Source organism: Musa acuminata, unplaced genomic scaffold, assembly GCF_036884655.1.
Source record: "Musa acuminata AAA Group cultivar baxijiao unplaced genomic scaffold, Cavendish_Baxijiao_AAA HiC_scaffold_1137, whole genome shotgun sequence".
NCBI lineage: Eukaryota > Viridiplantae > Streptophyta > Magnoliopsida > Zingiberales > Musaceae > Musa > Musa acuminata.
This window is the reverse complement of record NW_027021349.1, coordinates 510,116-527,777: the sequence shown is the minus strand read 5'-3', so window position 1 is coordinate 527,777 and position 17,662 is coordinate 510,116. Positions and strand designations below refer to the sequence as shown.

The following is a 17,662-nucleotide window of genomic DNA, read 5'->3' as shown; positions in this document are numbered from 1 at the left end:
ATGGAGGCTGCCAAATCACGGGAACGAGAAAGTTCCACTAAAGAATTCGGTAAGGCAGGAGATAAGCACGGAGCTTTTTACCCGTGCAAAGACGTGGACAAGATTCGACCTTTTTGACTTGACTTGACCAAAGGTGGCTGCTTTCCTACTTTACCGAAAGAAGAAAATGGGAACCACGAGAGTAGGCAAGTCATCCACCGAGCCCCGACACTGAAGTCAAGTCAACCCTCACTCGCTCTTATTATTCCCCACTGCTGTCTCCACCTGCTTCGGCGACCGACGGGTTTAGAATAGGGGTCAAGCGCGGGTCCACGAAATGGCTTTAGCCGTCGATGGCAGACTTCATCTTCACAAGTCGTCAGGTCAAGACAATGTAATCATCAAATCCCGTAGGTAAAGATGGCATCACGAATCTCAACGAGCGTGAAAGCTTCGACGAAAGCGGAACCTTTCTCATCGAGTAGCTTTATTCCATAAGCCCTATAGCATTAGTAGAAAATATATTTATTAAAAAATATTAATATGTGTAAATTATATATATACTAAGCTTGGTACTTAATCTAAAAGCTTAAATTTTGGGATTGAATTAGTGTCGAGAATCATTATTATTATTATTATTATTTTGATGGTATTGATGTTGTCCTTCGTGTGATCGGCAAGATCTTGATTCACAACGATATTGTGAAAACACACCATCTTCCTATCTCCTGACCACTATGATTATTACACAATCAATATCAATCTCGCATGAGATTGATATTGATGTGTAAGAAATAAGACTATCTATCTCATGAGTCAATCCAAATATATCATCTCGCATGGACCTTCAAAAAATAAGACTATCTATCTCATGAGTCAATCCAAATATATCATCTCGCATGGACCTTCAAAAAATATTTTCTATTTAGAAATGGAAGTGTTTTTCTTTCACACCTTCTTCTATCAAAACCTTGAGATGCGTAGGTAAGAAACACTTAATACTTAGGATTTCTTTCGGTGTATGTATTGTTCTCTCAGTAACTTAGGTACCGAGGCAATTTAATTCTAATTAAGAAATCAAAAAAGAAATACTTACTATTTTGCACTCTTGTTATTTCAGTCAGTCAACTGTTTCTGAGTCAAAAGTGGTGTAGTCTCGATCTATTCTATGCATACTTGGCTTCACGTTCATGATCCGCATGAGCTCTCTGCATAATAACCACGGGTTCCATCCATCTGAACTATTACCTCTTTCGTCACATATGAACTCTCCGATGGCGAAGGTGACTTGTGTGCTCTCCGCATGGCCACGAAACTTCGATTGGGCTGATAAGTCAAAGTCTTCTTTGGAGAGCGGGTCGGTACAATTAATCCCATGCATCATGGAAATTTGACCATGGAATGGAAGAAATTGTGTGCATCAGTTGGCTTATAAATTTGTGATTCGGCACAGCGTAGCATGCACCTCCACCTTCGTCCTGCTCTTCTAATTGTGGCGACTAGGAGTAGGTAGGGAGGGACATCAAACTGCGCGCCATGGGTTTCCCTTTACGCTTCTTTTCGTCATTTTCGTTGTGCCTCTTGGCCCTCCTCCTCCACCGGGCCACGGTGACAAGTGGGTGTTTCAGCATGGAGAGGGAGGCACTGTTGGACTTCAAAGCCGGCATCCACGACACCTATAACCGGCTATCTTCTTGGACGGGCCACCACTGTTGCACATGGAAGGGAGTGACCTGCGACACCACCACTGGCCACGTCGTCATGCTGGACCTCCGGAATACGTTTGAACGGGCATTACGCGGTGAGAGGATGATGAACTCGTCATTGCTTGCTTTATCTCATTTGAAGCACTTGGATCTTAGCGTCAATGATTTCAGGAGAATCCGCATACCGGAATTCATCGGCTCCTTCAAGAAACTGAGATACCTCAATCTATCTTCTACATATTTCATGGGAGGAATACCTGCTCGGCTGGGGAACCTGTCGAGCCTCTACGTTCTTGATCTACGTGCTGCTTTAGATTTTACATCCCATGTTGACAACCTCCACTGGCTCTCCCATCTTACCTCCCTGAAGAACCTGGACTTGAGCTGGTTGAACCTAACCGGTGCCCCAGATTGGTTCTCATCCGTGAACATGCTGCCATCCCTCCAAGTGTTAAGTATGTCTTCCGCTGGTCTCGATACCATCCCAGCTTCTGTTGTCCACGTCAACTTCACCTCCTCTCTTACCGTCCTTGATCTCTCCTTTAATAATTTCGACTCCACCTTACCCAAATGGTTGGGGAATATTACTAGTCTTACCCAACTTGATCTCCATCACTCTGGGTTCTATGGCGTTATTCCCGATACAATTGGAGACTTGGGCTCTCTTACTTTTCTTGATCTAGGAGGCAATCAACTCGAGGGTATCGTACCGAGATCCATGGTTGATCTCCGTAGACTGAAAGAATTATATATGTCGGACAACCAATTGACAGGAAATTTGAGCGGTTGGCTGGAGCAAATGACGAATCTCATCATTTTGGTTCTCCGAAACAATTTATTCAACGGTTCCATGCCTTCCTCCTCCGTTGGTAAGTTGTCTAATCTCACTGAATTGTATCTCGGTGAAAATTCTCTGGGAGGTGTCATTTCAGAAGTTCAATTGGAGAATCTTACCAGATTGCAAGTATTAGACTTGTATGACAACTCCATCACCATATCAATTGGACAGAGTTGGATCCCCCCTTTCCAACTCAGATTAGTATATTTAACCAATTGTCAGTTGGGACCTCAATTTCCGGAATGGTTGCAGTTTCAAACACAGATGGAAGAATTATATTTGGCAGACTGTAAAATTGCAGGGACAATGCCCGCTTGGTTTTGGAATATTTCATCTTCTACCATCACAGATTTATTCCTTTCCAACAACCAAATAGGAGGCAAGCTGCCATCTTCTTTGAACTTCACCAAGTTGAAAAGATTATATTTGGACTCCAACAGATTAGAAGGTCGATTGCCAACGATGCTACCATCTACACTTGAGACTCTATTCCTCTCCAATAATTCCTTTACAGAGCAATTGCCGATATGGCCTCATGTTAGATCAGTGGGACTCTCAAATAACATGCTTGATGGTGGCTTATCTTCATCAATCTGCCAATGGACAGGTGGTCTCGAATACCTTGACCTTTCGAACAACAAATTACTTGGTGAGATCCCTTATTGTCTGGGAAAATCATTACAAAATCTTTCTCTCTTGAATTTGGGCAACAATCACTTCTCGGGTGAAATTCCACACACGATCGGATTTTTAAGTGAGCTTCAGCTATTGCAACTAAAAAATAATAGTTTTTCGGGTGAGGTTCCTTTGTCATTGAAATATTGTACAAATTTATGGTTTCTTGATCTGGCTCAAAATAATCTTGTCGGAAGTATAACGCTATGGATGGGAGAAAATCTACAACAACTGAAAGTACTTCGTCTACGTTCAAATATGTTTTCTGGAGTTATTCCTTGGCAACTTGCTAGATTTGAACAGCTTCAAATAATGGATCTTGCCAATAACAATTTCTCTGGATCAATACCTCACAACTTTAGTAATTTAAGTGCCATGAGATCTACATCACAATATTCTGATTTTTGTTCTGATGAATTAGATGTCTTTACGAAGGGACAAGATCTTCATTATTTACAATGCAACATGCAACTTATGAAAAGTTTGGATCTTTCAAACAATCATCTAATCGGAGAGATACCAAAAGGAGTTGGAGACCTTGCGGGACTCAAGAACTTGAATTTGTCAAGAAATCATTTACAAGGGAAAATCCCTTGGGAGATAGGAGGAATGATATCATTAGAATCCCTTGATCTATCGATAAATGACCTTTCTGGTAACATTCCTGAGAGTTTATCGGCTTTATATTTCTTGAGCTATTTGAATTTATCGTATAATAATCTTTCGGGAATGATACCATCTGGTCATCAACTCCAAACACTCAATGATCCATCCATCTATATGGGCAATGCTGACTTATGTGGACCACCAATTTCCAAAAGTTGTTTTAACAATAAATCAACTCAAAATATTTTGCAAGAGTACAAGAAGGAGAATCCCGAGTGGCTATGGTTCTATATCAGCATGGTACTAGGATATGTGATGGGATTTTGGACCTTTTGTGGTATTCTCTTCCTCAAAGACGCATGGAGGCATGCTTATTTCCATATGATTGATGATATGTATGATTGGTTCTGGGTACAATGGTATTTAATCTTTTGATGATTGTTTAGACTTTAATTCTAAAATTTTGGATGATCCAAGACTTTATGGTAGATGGAGAGAAGGTACGTAGTTACTCTACTTTTTATTTATATGGTATTTTAGATTTGTAGATGCTGGCTATGATTAATGAAAAAAGAATTTATGTCGTTGATATAAAAAAAGATGGACTACTTTATTTATGGTGTTTGAAGACTGGTATTTCTATGTAATGTGGTTACTTATGGTCTTCTTCTATTTGAGGCTTTCATTATAATAACATCATGCAAGAGTTGGCTAATAGTTTTAAAGTAGAGAAATATTAGAAAAGGAAGATAACATACAACCAAGTCTTCCATACGAAGATATAGTTTAAAAATATGTTATATTTATATTGAATTTAAAGGAAAAAACACGTTGTATTCGAAATGATAGAGTAGACATTATAATTTAACTAGTGTGTGGATTGGACACGGAGGAAGAAAAGGGAAAAAAAAAAAAGAGGTGTGAGATTTAATAAGGATGTCGTTTTTATATCAAGAGAATAAGTTTAAAATTTGGAAGATTATATATATATATGTATGATTTTGAATTCCTATTCATCTCCTACCAATCATAGAGTAAATAGGACTATAGATTAATTAATCTAAAATCATTGAATATATTGTGATCTTAGAGAAAAAAAATGATGATAAGAAAGAAAATATCATCATTATTTATTGGATTATTTGACTAATTTACCTAAATCATTATTTATTTATATTATTTGACTAATTTACAAAAAAGAAGAAGGGTGTTGATGACTATATCAATTATAAGAGTCTACGATTTAGGTAAGTATCCAATGATTTTGTATAACATGTTTTCAAATTTAATAATGTATATTTGTTAATAATGAAGTAATGTGATATGTAAATGTGAAATTGGCTTTGAAAATAAGCTTGTCGATATTATATTTGTTTAAAATATTTTATTATTATATTTTTGAATGTTATATTGTTGGACATATTTCAAATGATACTTAAGGAATTATGCATTGGAAGGATATGTCAATATGTTATTTTAAATGATGGTTAATTTTTCAATTAGTCGGTTTTAGTTTGGATCTTACCAATTGGGGTTATATATTGCTCATAAGTTGAATATGTTTTTGATATAGGGATAAATGTCTTACCTATACCATGGAGGTTGAATATGTTTTTGATTCGAGATATAATAAGGTTATAGCTTAGTTATTCTTAGTTATACAAAGGGATGATAGCTTAGTTATATTTATAGTGATTCATAATCAGTGAATGATAATCTTTGCATTAAAATGAAATATATCCACTTATGTTTTGTTATACAAATGTCTTCAAAGATTATGTTATCTTATGTGCTTGTTATGCTAAAAGTGATGATTTGGAAAACATGTTTGCTCTTTATTTAAGAATAAAAGAGGGTTTAACATTTATGTATAGTTTTCTAAAATACATTTATGCTTAGTTTTGCTAGTATATGAGTTTTGGTGTTTACTAAATTGTGGTTGCTCATATCCTTATTGTTAAAATTTTTCAGATGCTTGCGAGTAGATTGAATTTGGTTACGCATCGAGACAATAAATTAAATCATTAATGGTTCAAACTCTTGAGACTTGTGATGTAATAATTCATTAGTGGGATATCTTTGGTGAACTTATTTGTATTTGAGAGCTCAATATGTCACTACTATTATATGTGGACATTATGGGTGTTTTCGTTTTGTATTGCGTAAAATGCATGGATTTTTGGATTTAATAGGTCTTGTAATTGGAGGTGATGGAACTAAAAAAAAAGAGCCGCTGCAATATTTGAGGTAGTTATAAAATAGAAGTTCTTTAACATTGTTTTTGTAGGTATCTGTTCATTGTTAGTTTCTCTTTCTTGAATTAGTTGATGTGCTTCAACAAATCCAAAGACGTGAGTTAAAAGTTTCTATCGCTAGGATTCGAAATACTATAGATAATGATATAGCGATACTCATCATTCTTAATCATTGTAGAATTATTATATGATAGTTTAGATATATAAAGGCGTCGACTAAAAGTTTTTATTGCTGGTATTCCAAAAGATTATGGATAATAACATTTTAGAATTATTATTTGGTAGTTTATTTTTTTCTAATAAGCCTGACATCATCATTTTTTTCTATTTAAAATAATTTGATAACTTTCGTCTATCCGGAGAAAATTAATTTTTTTATAATGTGAGATCAATTAAAGATTTGGATCATCTCCACTCAAGCGTAATTCTCTTTGTATATCTTCTCCTATTAATATCAAATAATTTATATCTTTTTCTCAAGAGGAATCAAAGTATTTTTCATATAATATTCTCTCTCTTATAATCTAAAGATGTGTAGAATATCTGTAGAAGAAATAAACCTCTTACTCTAAGATAATGACATTCCAACCCCTTTAATACTATTCTAATTTAATGATAAGATTAACCTAAGTCATCCATCCACTCTATATCAAGTCTTCCTAGTCAGACAAATATTAAGAGACTCTGAGTATGACTCTAAGATAATGATATTCTAACCCCTTAAATACTATTCTAATTTAATGATAAGATTAACCCAAGTCATCCGTCCACTCTATATCAAATCTTCCTAGTCAAAACAACTATTAAGAGACTCTGAGTAGAAAACAAAGTTATGTTAGATGCAACGTTGACTCTATCACTCTAAGTCATCTCTACATTATGCCAAGGCCATGAATTAACATCCAACTAACAACAACTCTTTAATATGGCTCCTAAGATAATGACATTCCAACCCCTTTAATACTGCTCCAATTTAAGGGTAAGACTAACCCAAGTCGTCAATCCACTCTATATCATATCTTCATAATCAAAACAAATATTAAAAGACTCTAAACAAAAAACTAAATCATATCAAATGCAAATGTTGACTCGGTCGCCTCTATATTATGCCAAAGTCATGAGTTGTACATCCAATTAACAAAGACTCCTCTTATATATATATATATATATATATATATATATATATATATATATATATATATATATATATATATATATATATATATATATATATATATATATATATATATTCTTCACATCTTGTTATCTCTCTTAAAATCTAGAAATATATAAGATATTTATAAAAGAAACAAACCCTTTCAATACGACTATAATTTAGTGGTAAGACGATGACATCCCAACCCCTTCAATGCTGCTCCAATTTAATAGTAAGACTGATCCAAGTCATCCGTCTATTCTATATTAGACTTTTCTAGTAAATAAATATTAAGAGACTCTAATAGAAAATAAAGTATGTCAAACACAAACGTTGACTTTATCACTCCAAGTCCTCTTTACATTATGCCAAAGCCATCAATTGAAATTGAACATCCAAACTCCTTTCTCTCTCTCTCTCTCTCTCTCTCTCTCTCTCTCTCTCTCTCTCTATATATATATATATATATATATTCTTCACATCTTTTTCTCCCTCTTAAAATCTATATATATATATATATATATATGATATTTATAAAAAAAAATAAATCCTTTAGTAGTAAGAGACATCTTGTCACCAATTTAATCCTTTAGTAGTATGATATTTATATGATATTTAATACGGCTCCAATTTAATGTTTAGACGATGACATCTCAACCTCTTCAATATTGTTTCAATTTAGAAGTAAGAGACTCTAGCAAAAAAAAATTAAAGTCATGTTTCAATCTCTTTCTCTCTCTATAGGTACATGTATATGTATACTGCCTGCTGAAGCAAAAATCTGCGGATGGCATCGAGGAGTTGAGCTGCAGGGAAACGATGAGAAACTTCATCGGCCGAGTCTGCTTAGGTTGGTTGGCAGCACCGATTCTGGTGAATGGTCAGCCAAGTACTTTGCTTGCGATGTGCATAGCTTTTTCTTGTTCTCGAGCAGCACCCATTGCAAGAACATGCTTGTCACCATGGATCTCTCTCTGGTGGTTGCGTTCTCATGCTGACTCCATTTGAATTGCATCAATTGATGATGACCACAGATTTCCAATTTCTCTTCTCTTTTCTTCCATTCTTTAGGCTGCTGCTCCTCTTTCTCTTCTCTCCCAATTTCTCCCCTCTTTTATTTTCTCTCAGCAAAATATTACTTACTAGATTAAGAAGTAAATGCATGTATATTATTAATTTAGATTTTGATTATTCAACATCGAATGCTCAGTCCAAACTAATCATGATCTTAATCCATATCCGGTATCGGGTGAAGATGTCTTCGAACCAAACTCTATAAAATTATATTAATAGTGTACCCAAAAAAACTCTTTGATTCTTAAACTATATTAAAGAATAAATGATCTAAGAGAGTTCAGATCTCAAAACATATACCTTACGGGCCTTTTTATATAGTGAGAGGTCAAAGATTATTATACTCTACTTCCATATATCAATCACACACACACACACATACATACATATATATATATATATATATATATATATATATATATATATATATATATATATATATATATATAATATATATATATATGGTTGGAATAATAAATTAAACTTTATGATTAGATAGAATTTTGGAAACCGATAGCATCGTTCTCAATCAGTGGGATAAGCACTGTTTGACAGACGAAGATGAGCGGTGAGAAACCTCACATCCCTAAGCTGCATTCCATGGATTCTTTTTCTACACGTCGTTGGCCAAGAAGACTTTGACTTACGGTAAACTAGAATTTAGATTAGAGATCTAAATAAAAATAATAATTTTTAATCAATTAGAATTTATTTTGATACATATACCATAAATCTAAGATGTCGATGAGAGAGATACACATTTGGGTGTTCTTAAATTTCTCTTAGTAGATTTAAAAAGATTTAAGATAAAAATTCTTTTGGAAATGGACATTGGTTGCCTTTGAATCCAATCCATATATTAGGTAATCAAATTCTAATTTAACAAAGAACAATAGTCGTAAAACAAATCAAGGTTGTGTTGGGCAACAAACTTGCTTGAACATGCATATGTAAGAGCAACAAATGAAGTTAGTTGAGTCTATGTTGAAACTTTAGGAATAAATAATATATATGTACTTGGCCTAATAAGATATGAGTCCATTGGCTTATCAAAAGATGTAGATACTATGTGACCTGATGAGGAAGAATAATCAATTGGCTTATCAATCCACATCTTCACAGGCATCTTTAGGTTAATCGCTATTGAGAGAGATTGATTAATAATATAACAGGCTATTCTTACTACTTCAACCTAAAATTAAATAATCCAAATATATTAGTCGATTGTTCAATTCATGGCTTTGGCATAATGTGGAGACGATTTGGAGTGACAGAATCAACGTTTGCATCTGATATACTTTGTTTTTTACTAGAATCAACGTTTGCATCTGATATAATATAAAGTAGACGGGTGACTTGGATTAATCTTACTACTAAATTGGAGTAGCATTGAAGAGGTTTGTTTCTTTTATAAATGTCATATATATTTATCAATTTTAAGAAAGAGAACAAGATGTGAATATATATATATATATATATATATATATATATATATATATATATATATATATATATATATATATATATATATATACATACATGTATGCTGCCTATAAACTACAAAGAATATATATACATATATATATACATACGTGTAGAGAGAGAGAGAGAGAGAGAGGAGTCGTTGAATGGCCAATTCATAATTTTGGCATAATGTAGAGATAACTTGGAGCGACAGAGTCAATGTTGCATCTAACATGATTTTGTTTTCTACTAAGAGTCTCTTAATATATGTTTTGACTAGGAAAACTTGATATAGAGTAGACGGGATGACTTGGGTTAATCTTACCATTAAATTGGAACAATATCAAAGGGGTTGGAATGTCATTTTCTTAGGAGCCATTTTGAAGAGGTTTATTTCTTCTATAGATATTTTATATAACTTTTGATTTTAAGAGAGAGAACAAAATGTGAAAAATTCTTTGATTCCTCTTGAGAGTAAGATATAAATTATTTGATGTTAATAGGAGAAGATATACAAAGAGAATTATCATATATATCTATCGATTTTAAAAGAGAGAGAGAGAGAGAGAGCAAGATGTGAGTAGAAAACAAATATGGTTCCTAATCACTCCTCTCTCTCTAGTCAAAACAAATATTAAGAAACTCTGACTAGAAAACAAAATCATGTTAGATGCAACGTCTAACTTGTTTTCAAATTTAATAATATAAATTTGTTAATAATGAAGTTATGTGATTTGCAAATGTTAAATTGGCTTTTGAAAATAAGCTTTTCAATATTACATTTGTTTAACGCAATTAAAATATTTAATTATTATATTTTCGAATGTTATATTGTTGGACATATTTGAAATGATACGTGAAGAGTTATGCATTGGAAGGATATGTCAATATGTTATATCAAATGATGTTTAATTGTTCTCAATTAGTTGGTTTTGAAATATGTCTATAGAAGTGAAATTACAATGAACAATACGGTAATTATGATTCTTTAATTTTACAAGTTAGACACGAAGAACAAGCTAAATGAACTTAGCATAATGTTATAATTTGATTCCACTAATTTGCTATAGACTCCAGTAATGCAACAAAAAGATATGCGGACCAACGTTTCAGAAATAATCACATATATCTGACACAAATAAGTGAGCAGAAATAGGAGATACCAGGAGATAATTACCACAATTTGGGAGAGGACAGCAAACTCGATGAGGACAATGATTAACATTGTCGTGTGTGGCGAAGGAGGAGTCTTAAGGAACACGACTAGCATAATCTCTCTTTATTATGCCTTTGAAAAGTGGTTGAGTCTGTCAAAATCAAATCTGTCTTAATAATATAGATTTGTTCACAAATTTCATGCTGTACAGGTATCCAGAAGACAAATATGACAGGACATGGCGTCCTTGCAATGGTTATATTGACTGTGAAACATGGAATTTTACAAGCAGTTCTTTGGGAATCGAGACCACTGGTGGTGATGCTTATGAGGTCCCAGGCGTGGTCTCAATTCGAGTGGGTCAAATATGACTGCAACTGTTGCTGCAGATAATTTTACATTGCAATATTCCTTGGGCTATGGCCTCAATTCGAGTGTTCAAACAACATTCTATATCTATTTGCACTTTGCTGATTTCGACTATTTAAGTGGGAATGGAAGTAGAATTTTTCAGGTGAGAGCAGACGGGGAACCCGATAGTGATAACATCAGTCCTGCATATCTACTGGCAACTCATGTCCATTTCGTCCATCGGCTGGCGTACCCAGGCTTAAATGGTTATTTTAATCTGACAAGGGTGGCCGGTTCCACCCTTCCCCCAATCCTCAATGCTGCTGAGGTTTACATTCCTATTAATCTTTCAGTTTTGGCAACAGATCCAGCCGATGGTATGCTATCCCACCACTACTTTGGACATCCATTGCTCTAGTCCGGTCAATAACTTGTATCATCTGCTTGTTCTTTTTTTTTTTCCCCCCTCAAGATGAACTGTGTTTTTCTTATTAATTACTTGAACACTTTTGGAAGACTAACATGCAATGTGACCATTCATGCTTTTCCCCCCGTTAATCCATTTTCTGAAGGAAAAAAGTGTAGTATGTTACTGGCATAAAACCGTGCATCATCCATTTCACTGGTGTCTTACCTGAACATATACAGTAAGTTGTTTGCTTATTTAGCCGATTGCTGATTTGAAGTTTACATATTAAGTTGAAGATGAATACATTGTTTCTTTCCTTTATTTTGTTTTAGCATCGGTAAAATGAAGCACATTTTCTGCTACCTTTGTTAAAATAATTAGTCTACGGGAACAAACTTAGGGATCCATTTGGTCAACTTGGAGTGTTCAATAATCCCAAAGACTTGATTATTGCAATGAAATGTTTGAGGTATTATGCATAACTGTCAATCTTATGTTCAGAGGATATGCATACTTTTCGGAAAAAAATGTTAATTATTCTTTTTGAGTCCAAGCACTTGAACCATGCATTATCAGAAATCATAATTTATATTCTTCTGCGCTTTTACTTCTCGTGGTGATTTGACGTGTATGAGATGATAAACAAAAGTTACATTGACAACAATACAAATGACTGAGACTGACAATATATAAAATGGCTGGGTTACCGTATAACAAGTGTTGTATCTAATGGTTCTGGTGTGCCTGTAAATATCATTTCAAGATAGTTATTCGTAAGCTAGGTCAAGCACAATTTGGATATTAATATCAATGGTAAGATCATACAAACATCTAAACCAAATCATATAAGGTGTGGCTGTAGGTGTGCTCATGCATGTGAAACGTTTTTTCCGAGCAGAGTTGTGTCAAAATGCTTCATGGAGCCCATTTACTATTTTGAAATGAATATTAAAATTTGTTCCGAGGGGGGTACAATAATCATCTATATGGCATGCATCCGATTACATGCCAACCTTGGATTTTTTTCACAATAGATTGAATTCAGTATGGTGGACCATGGTTGATCTTCACCGAAGCTATCTCTTTCATGAAGTAAATAAGAATTTCTCTCTGCATAGCATATCAGATATTGGCTTAACCAGTAAAATTAACAGTTGATGCTATGATGGGGATAAAGAAATTATATCAGATGAAGATATGGCAGTGTGATCCTTGTGCTCCGCAGCAATTCATTTGGAGTGGAGTAAATTGCACCTACTCAAGCTCTGGTACCCCAAGCGTCACCTCATTGTAAGCTCCAAGATTTGGTTGTTTTAAAAGACATCAATAAAAAGCACTGATTCTGATGTAATGATTTCTACTTTATTTTCTTTTGCAGAAACCTCTCTTATCATGGGTTGAATGGTGCTGTATCAAATGCTTTGGCTAATCTGAAGGCCCTTAACTACTATTTGTAAGTTTCTAAATTTATCGTCAGAGGCTGCTGGCTAGCAACATCATGCAGACAACTTGAGAACAATTTGTAGATGTTGCATGAAATTGACTTGTTACCCTTGTACATGTGTATTTTATTCACTTCTAATCTCCTTTTTCTAACTTCATAAACAGAAGGCTTTTGTGTTTTCATGTTAGTTGCCAAAATTAGGAATGCAGATGGACCAGTTTACAAACCAAAGCACTAGCTTCGGGTTTTCTTTAACCTTATCCTATAACAACTGAACTAAACCAAAACACTATTGTTGTGTTTTGCTTCTAATATGGCTTTACTCATGAAATCTGGTTTCCAAGGACCAAAGTTATATAGATCAACATGTAACTACTTTTTTTTTTAATGAAATTTCTTATGAAAACATATCATTAACTAATGTAATCCATGTATTTTGTCTCAGGGACTTGTCAAACAATGATTTAACAGGCCCAATACCGCCCTCTTTAGAAGAATTGACATCACTCAATGTGCTGTAAGAACATATTTTTCTCTCTTACACATTTCACATGGTGCATGCGTTTTCAATGTTGAAAACTTCAACTTTGTCGTGCGCATGCTTCAGGGCTTCTTTCTCCACATATTATATGCTAATGGTTGAGCAAGATCAAACTTTTTGCAGAATTTTGTCAAATAACCGACTCAATGGGCCTATTCCAGCTTCTTTGTGTGATGGACAATCAAAAGGATTGCTTGAGTTGAGGTTTGTGCTGTAGTCTAACATCCCAAATCTTCCCACAATTCCTTCTACCTAATACTAATATCTTATGAACTTTATGTTCTGCAAAGAGTGGACAACAATCCGGATATATGTCTCTGTCATAGTACATGTCAAATTGGCAGCAAAGGAAGGAAGCTTGCTAAATTCACCATTGTGCTGATTGCTGTCATCCTTGCGCTGATAATACTGCTGCTCCTATCATCGCTTTTATTCTTCTTCTTGAGGAGAAAAAAATCTACAACAAAATTATGTAAGTGGTTTTAAGCAAGTAATAGCTTATAAACATACAATTTTGTTGTATAATGTCCTTTTCTTCTTCAGCAAAAAGGCAATGTTAGAAGTGAGATAGAACTCTTATCTGTATAATATCAGGGCATGTCTTCTCTGATATCATAGAGATAAATAACTTCTTTTATTGCTGAAAAGATTTTTTTTCTCTTTTATCGAGGGTAACAAAAGTGAGACTCGTAAAACAAAGATTTCTAGCTTGGTTACTGTATCTGTCATAGTTGTTAGCATCCAAACAACTATTTTTATCTAAATATTTTTTTGGTTTAGTTGGAGCGAACAGCTAAAACAGATGTAAGCTTATGGTTGATACCACACACTACTTCAAGGGAAGTTTCTATTCCATAAGACCATTCATTATGATGAACCTTCCCAACTCTGATTTGGGGTGTAATTATGCTGATCTTTTTCAATTCTAGTCTTGTCTAAATTCTGCCTGAGATTAAACTTTTGATAAAGCTAAGTTCTTTATCAAATAGATCAAGATTAAATGAGTCAATTTTTAGGCCATGTGTAATACAAACTTATAAACAACTAGTGGGTTGATAAATAATAATTTATTATCTACCATTCTACCAAAGCTTGACAAACCTTGTATATAAGTGTGATTGCCTAAAATTAAGTCAGTTAATTTTTGGCTAACTTTTTCACCTTTGTATTTGTAAAGTGTGTTTTAGGTTCATCAATGTTCTTTACGCTCATTATTATAGTCTGTTTTAGAATTATCTACACAACTTTTCTAAATTAATTACATGATCCTGGACATATTTAACATACAGACAATGGAAAGTGATCATTGGTAGGTATATGAGTTATTATGAATCATAGCTCATGAAATTTCTCTCTGGAGGTTATAAGTGACTTGTGGATGCATGTTTTGAAATTTTTTTAGGAATTCTTTTTTCCTTTAACATGCATCGGACTATATTATATGTATAGTTCTATTTTTTCATTCTAAGATATCATTTTATTGAGGCTTGTAACATGATGAATTGATATAAAATTTTATTATTTCTATAAAAACTTTCAAATTTCTTGAATATTCATCATCCTTATTTATTTTTAAATATTTAATCTTACAACCACTTTAACTTTCAACCAAATTATTAAATTCTTTGAATTTGCTTAAATTTTTTTCTTTTCCTTTAACATGCAAGCCTAAGTTTTGCCACTATGATCATCAGTAAGAGTAATAAAAACCTTAGATTGAGATTTGAATTTGCCTTTGTTTTCAAGAGTAAACTTGGTTTGTAGTGCTTTCTCTATATATTTTTCTTCTCCTCTTTTTGTAAGTCTTTGTTCGTAAACTTAAAAAGAATCCATTAGTTGTTCTAAAGATATTTGTTCTAAGTCTTTTGAGTCTTCAATCGCTATAGCAATAAAATCAAACTTTGGATATAGAGATTTTAGTATTTTTTCTATTACTCTTTGATCACTTATTTGTTCACCATTTCATCTCATTTAATGAACAATAGAAATAATTTTTGAGAAGTAATTAGAAATAGATTCAGAAGTACCTTATTGTAATTTTTTAAAATCAACTCGTAAAACTTGTAGACGAAGTTTTTTTACTTGATCCAAACCATCAAATGCTTTTTGAAGTATTTCCCAAGCCTCTTTTGAAGTATTTACTAAAGTGATGATCTCAAACATTATATCATCAACCCTTTAGAAAATTGTGAACAAAATCATTTTCTCCTTCCTTCTATCTTTGAGTTATTTTCTTACTTCTATATTGATTGTTCCTTCTATTGAACTTGGTTCAACAAATTCATTTTCTACAAACTCTCGTATATTTTGAGAGCCTAGAAGAATTTTTATTTAGATATACTATATAATATAATTTTTTTTTATCAATCAAAGGATAGAAAGATTATATATGACTATCACACAATAGAAGAGCAGGACAAGGCAAAATACTCTTATCTTTTACTCAAAACTCTTCATTAATTTAAAAACTTTATGTTTCATGACATAACATATGGGATTTATAAAGTTTCCATAGATATATTATATTAATTATTTTTAAAATAAATCATTTTTTCTAAAAACTCTTTTAAGAATCATTAGTCAATTTAATTTATCTTTCTATAAATATTTAATCTATTTCTCCTTTTGATACAATGAACTTCTCTCTTGATATATCGATAGATTGAATCTTTTTACGATAGGTTAATAAGTTTAATTCCAACACCTCCCTCTCCATGTTAAAATCACCCACTTGCAATCAGAAGAACAGGAAGAAGGTGGAGGTGTATGGCCGGTGAAATCACAAAGCCAACATTCATGGTTTATAAAGCAGCAACTGATGAGGAAAGGGATGCACGCAAAATTCTCCGATTCCATGGACTACTTTTGATCTCCACTTCTGCACGAAGAAGACTTGACCTGTCAGCCCAATCGACGACGGAATCAACTCCAATAAATGCCAACTTCTTCCACACAGCATGCAAGTCATCTTCTTCATTTCACCAGTAGACATGGAAGACTTGTAAAGTTCTCGAGTCTTGCCCACTCACCTAAGTGGATGGTTACCCTATCGAGTTGAGTAGCTATCCCAATTAACTTTCTTCGGTATATCTTTCCGTATGAAGCACGCTCGTCCATGATATTATTTGACGTCTTTCCTAGACAAAAAAGTTATACCAAGAGGATGCTTCTAAAAGAGGGGGAATACAGTACTCTTTTAGCATCTAGAAAACATATTACGCTGCAGATGAGGCACTTTCTGTCCTAAAATTGTCATTATGACAATCCAAGCTTCAACCAACGCGTGCAAGTTTTTTTAAGATTTTACACTAAATTATGCTTGATGTGCTGCTTAAGATTTGAGAGAGCCAATATTCACTTGAAAGAAGAGAAGAAGAGAAAATGATAGATGTTATTCGCAAGTCAAATTGTAGTTTGTTTGGCGCATCCTTATGTTCATAAAAATTAATTTTTCTATTTAGAACTCTAATCTAAATTCTAATTTACCGCAAGTCAAAGTCTTCTTGGCCAGCGACGTGTAGAAAAAGAATCCATGGAATGCAGCTTAGGGATGTGAGGCTTCTCACCACTCATCTTCTCTGCATCAATCAAGTCACCGCTCGTCTGTCAAACAGTGCTTATCCCACCGATTGAGACCGATGCTATCAGTTTCCAAAATGCCGTATTAATCATGGTGGCTTTCATTTTACCCCTAGGATGATGGAACAAATACTTGGCCCTCACTCTTACGTCACATGATGTTATGTTGAAAGTGACGATAGAGAAAAATAAGGAAGCGAGTTCAAAATTCAAAATTATGTATTTAATATAAAAACTTTAATTCATCTCTCATCTCAAATTTTATACCTAAAGTATTACTTTACATGAGCTCTTATTTTATAAAGGGTAAACTTAAGGTTTCAATTTTAATTATATCTTGGATAGAATTCATAAATCAAAATTCTATCTAACCATAAAGTTTAATTTATTATTCCAACCACACATAGCAAGCAAGCTGAGTGAGCTATG

The 17,662-nt window shown here is 33.6% G+C and overlaps 1 protein-coding gene across 2 annotated transcripts; it reads left to right on the top strand.

Moving 5' to 3' along the window:
- Positions 1–1,448: 1,448 nt before the first annotated feature.
- On the top strand, positions 1,449–4,242 carry LOC135671045 (receptor-like protein EIX1). Of its 2 annotated transcripts, XM_065178925.1 has the most exons (2): positions 1,641–1,780; positions 1,857–4,242. In XM_065178925.1, exon 2 carries the CDS (start codon positions 1,930–1,932, stop codon positions 4,237–4,239), a length of 2,310 nt encoding a protein of 769 aa, XP_065034997.1. In that variant the 5' UTR covers positions 1,641–1,780; positions 1,857–1,929; the 3' UTR covers positions 4,240–4,242. The 2 variants fall into 2 exon arrangements, with proteins under 2 accessions (XP_065034996.1, XP_065034997.1); XM_065178924.1 differs by having other exon boundaries at positions 1,449–4,242.
- Positions 4,243–17,662: the final 13,420 nt, after the last annotated feature.

Excerpts from the sequence above, each read along its gene's own strand:
- LOC135671045 (XM_065178924.1), top strand. The coding sequence starts at position 1,516 with ATGGGTTTCCCTTTACGCTTCTTTTCGTCATTTTCGTTGTGCCTCTTG.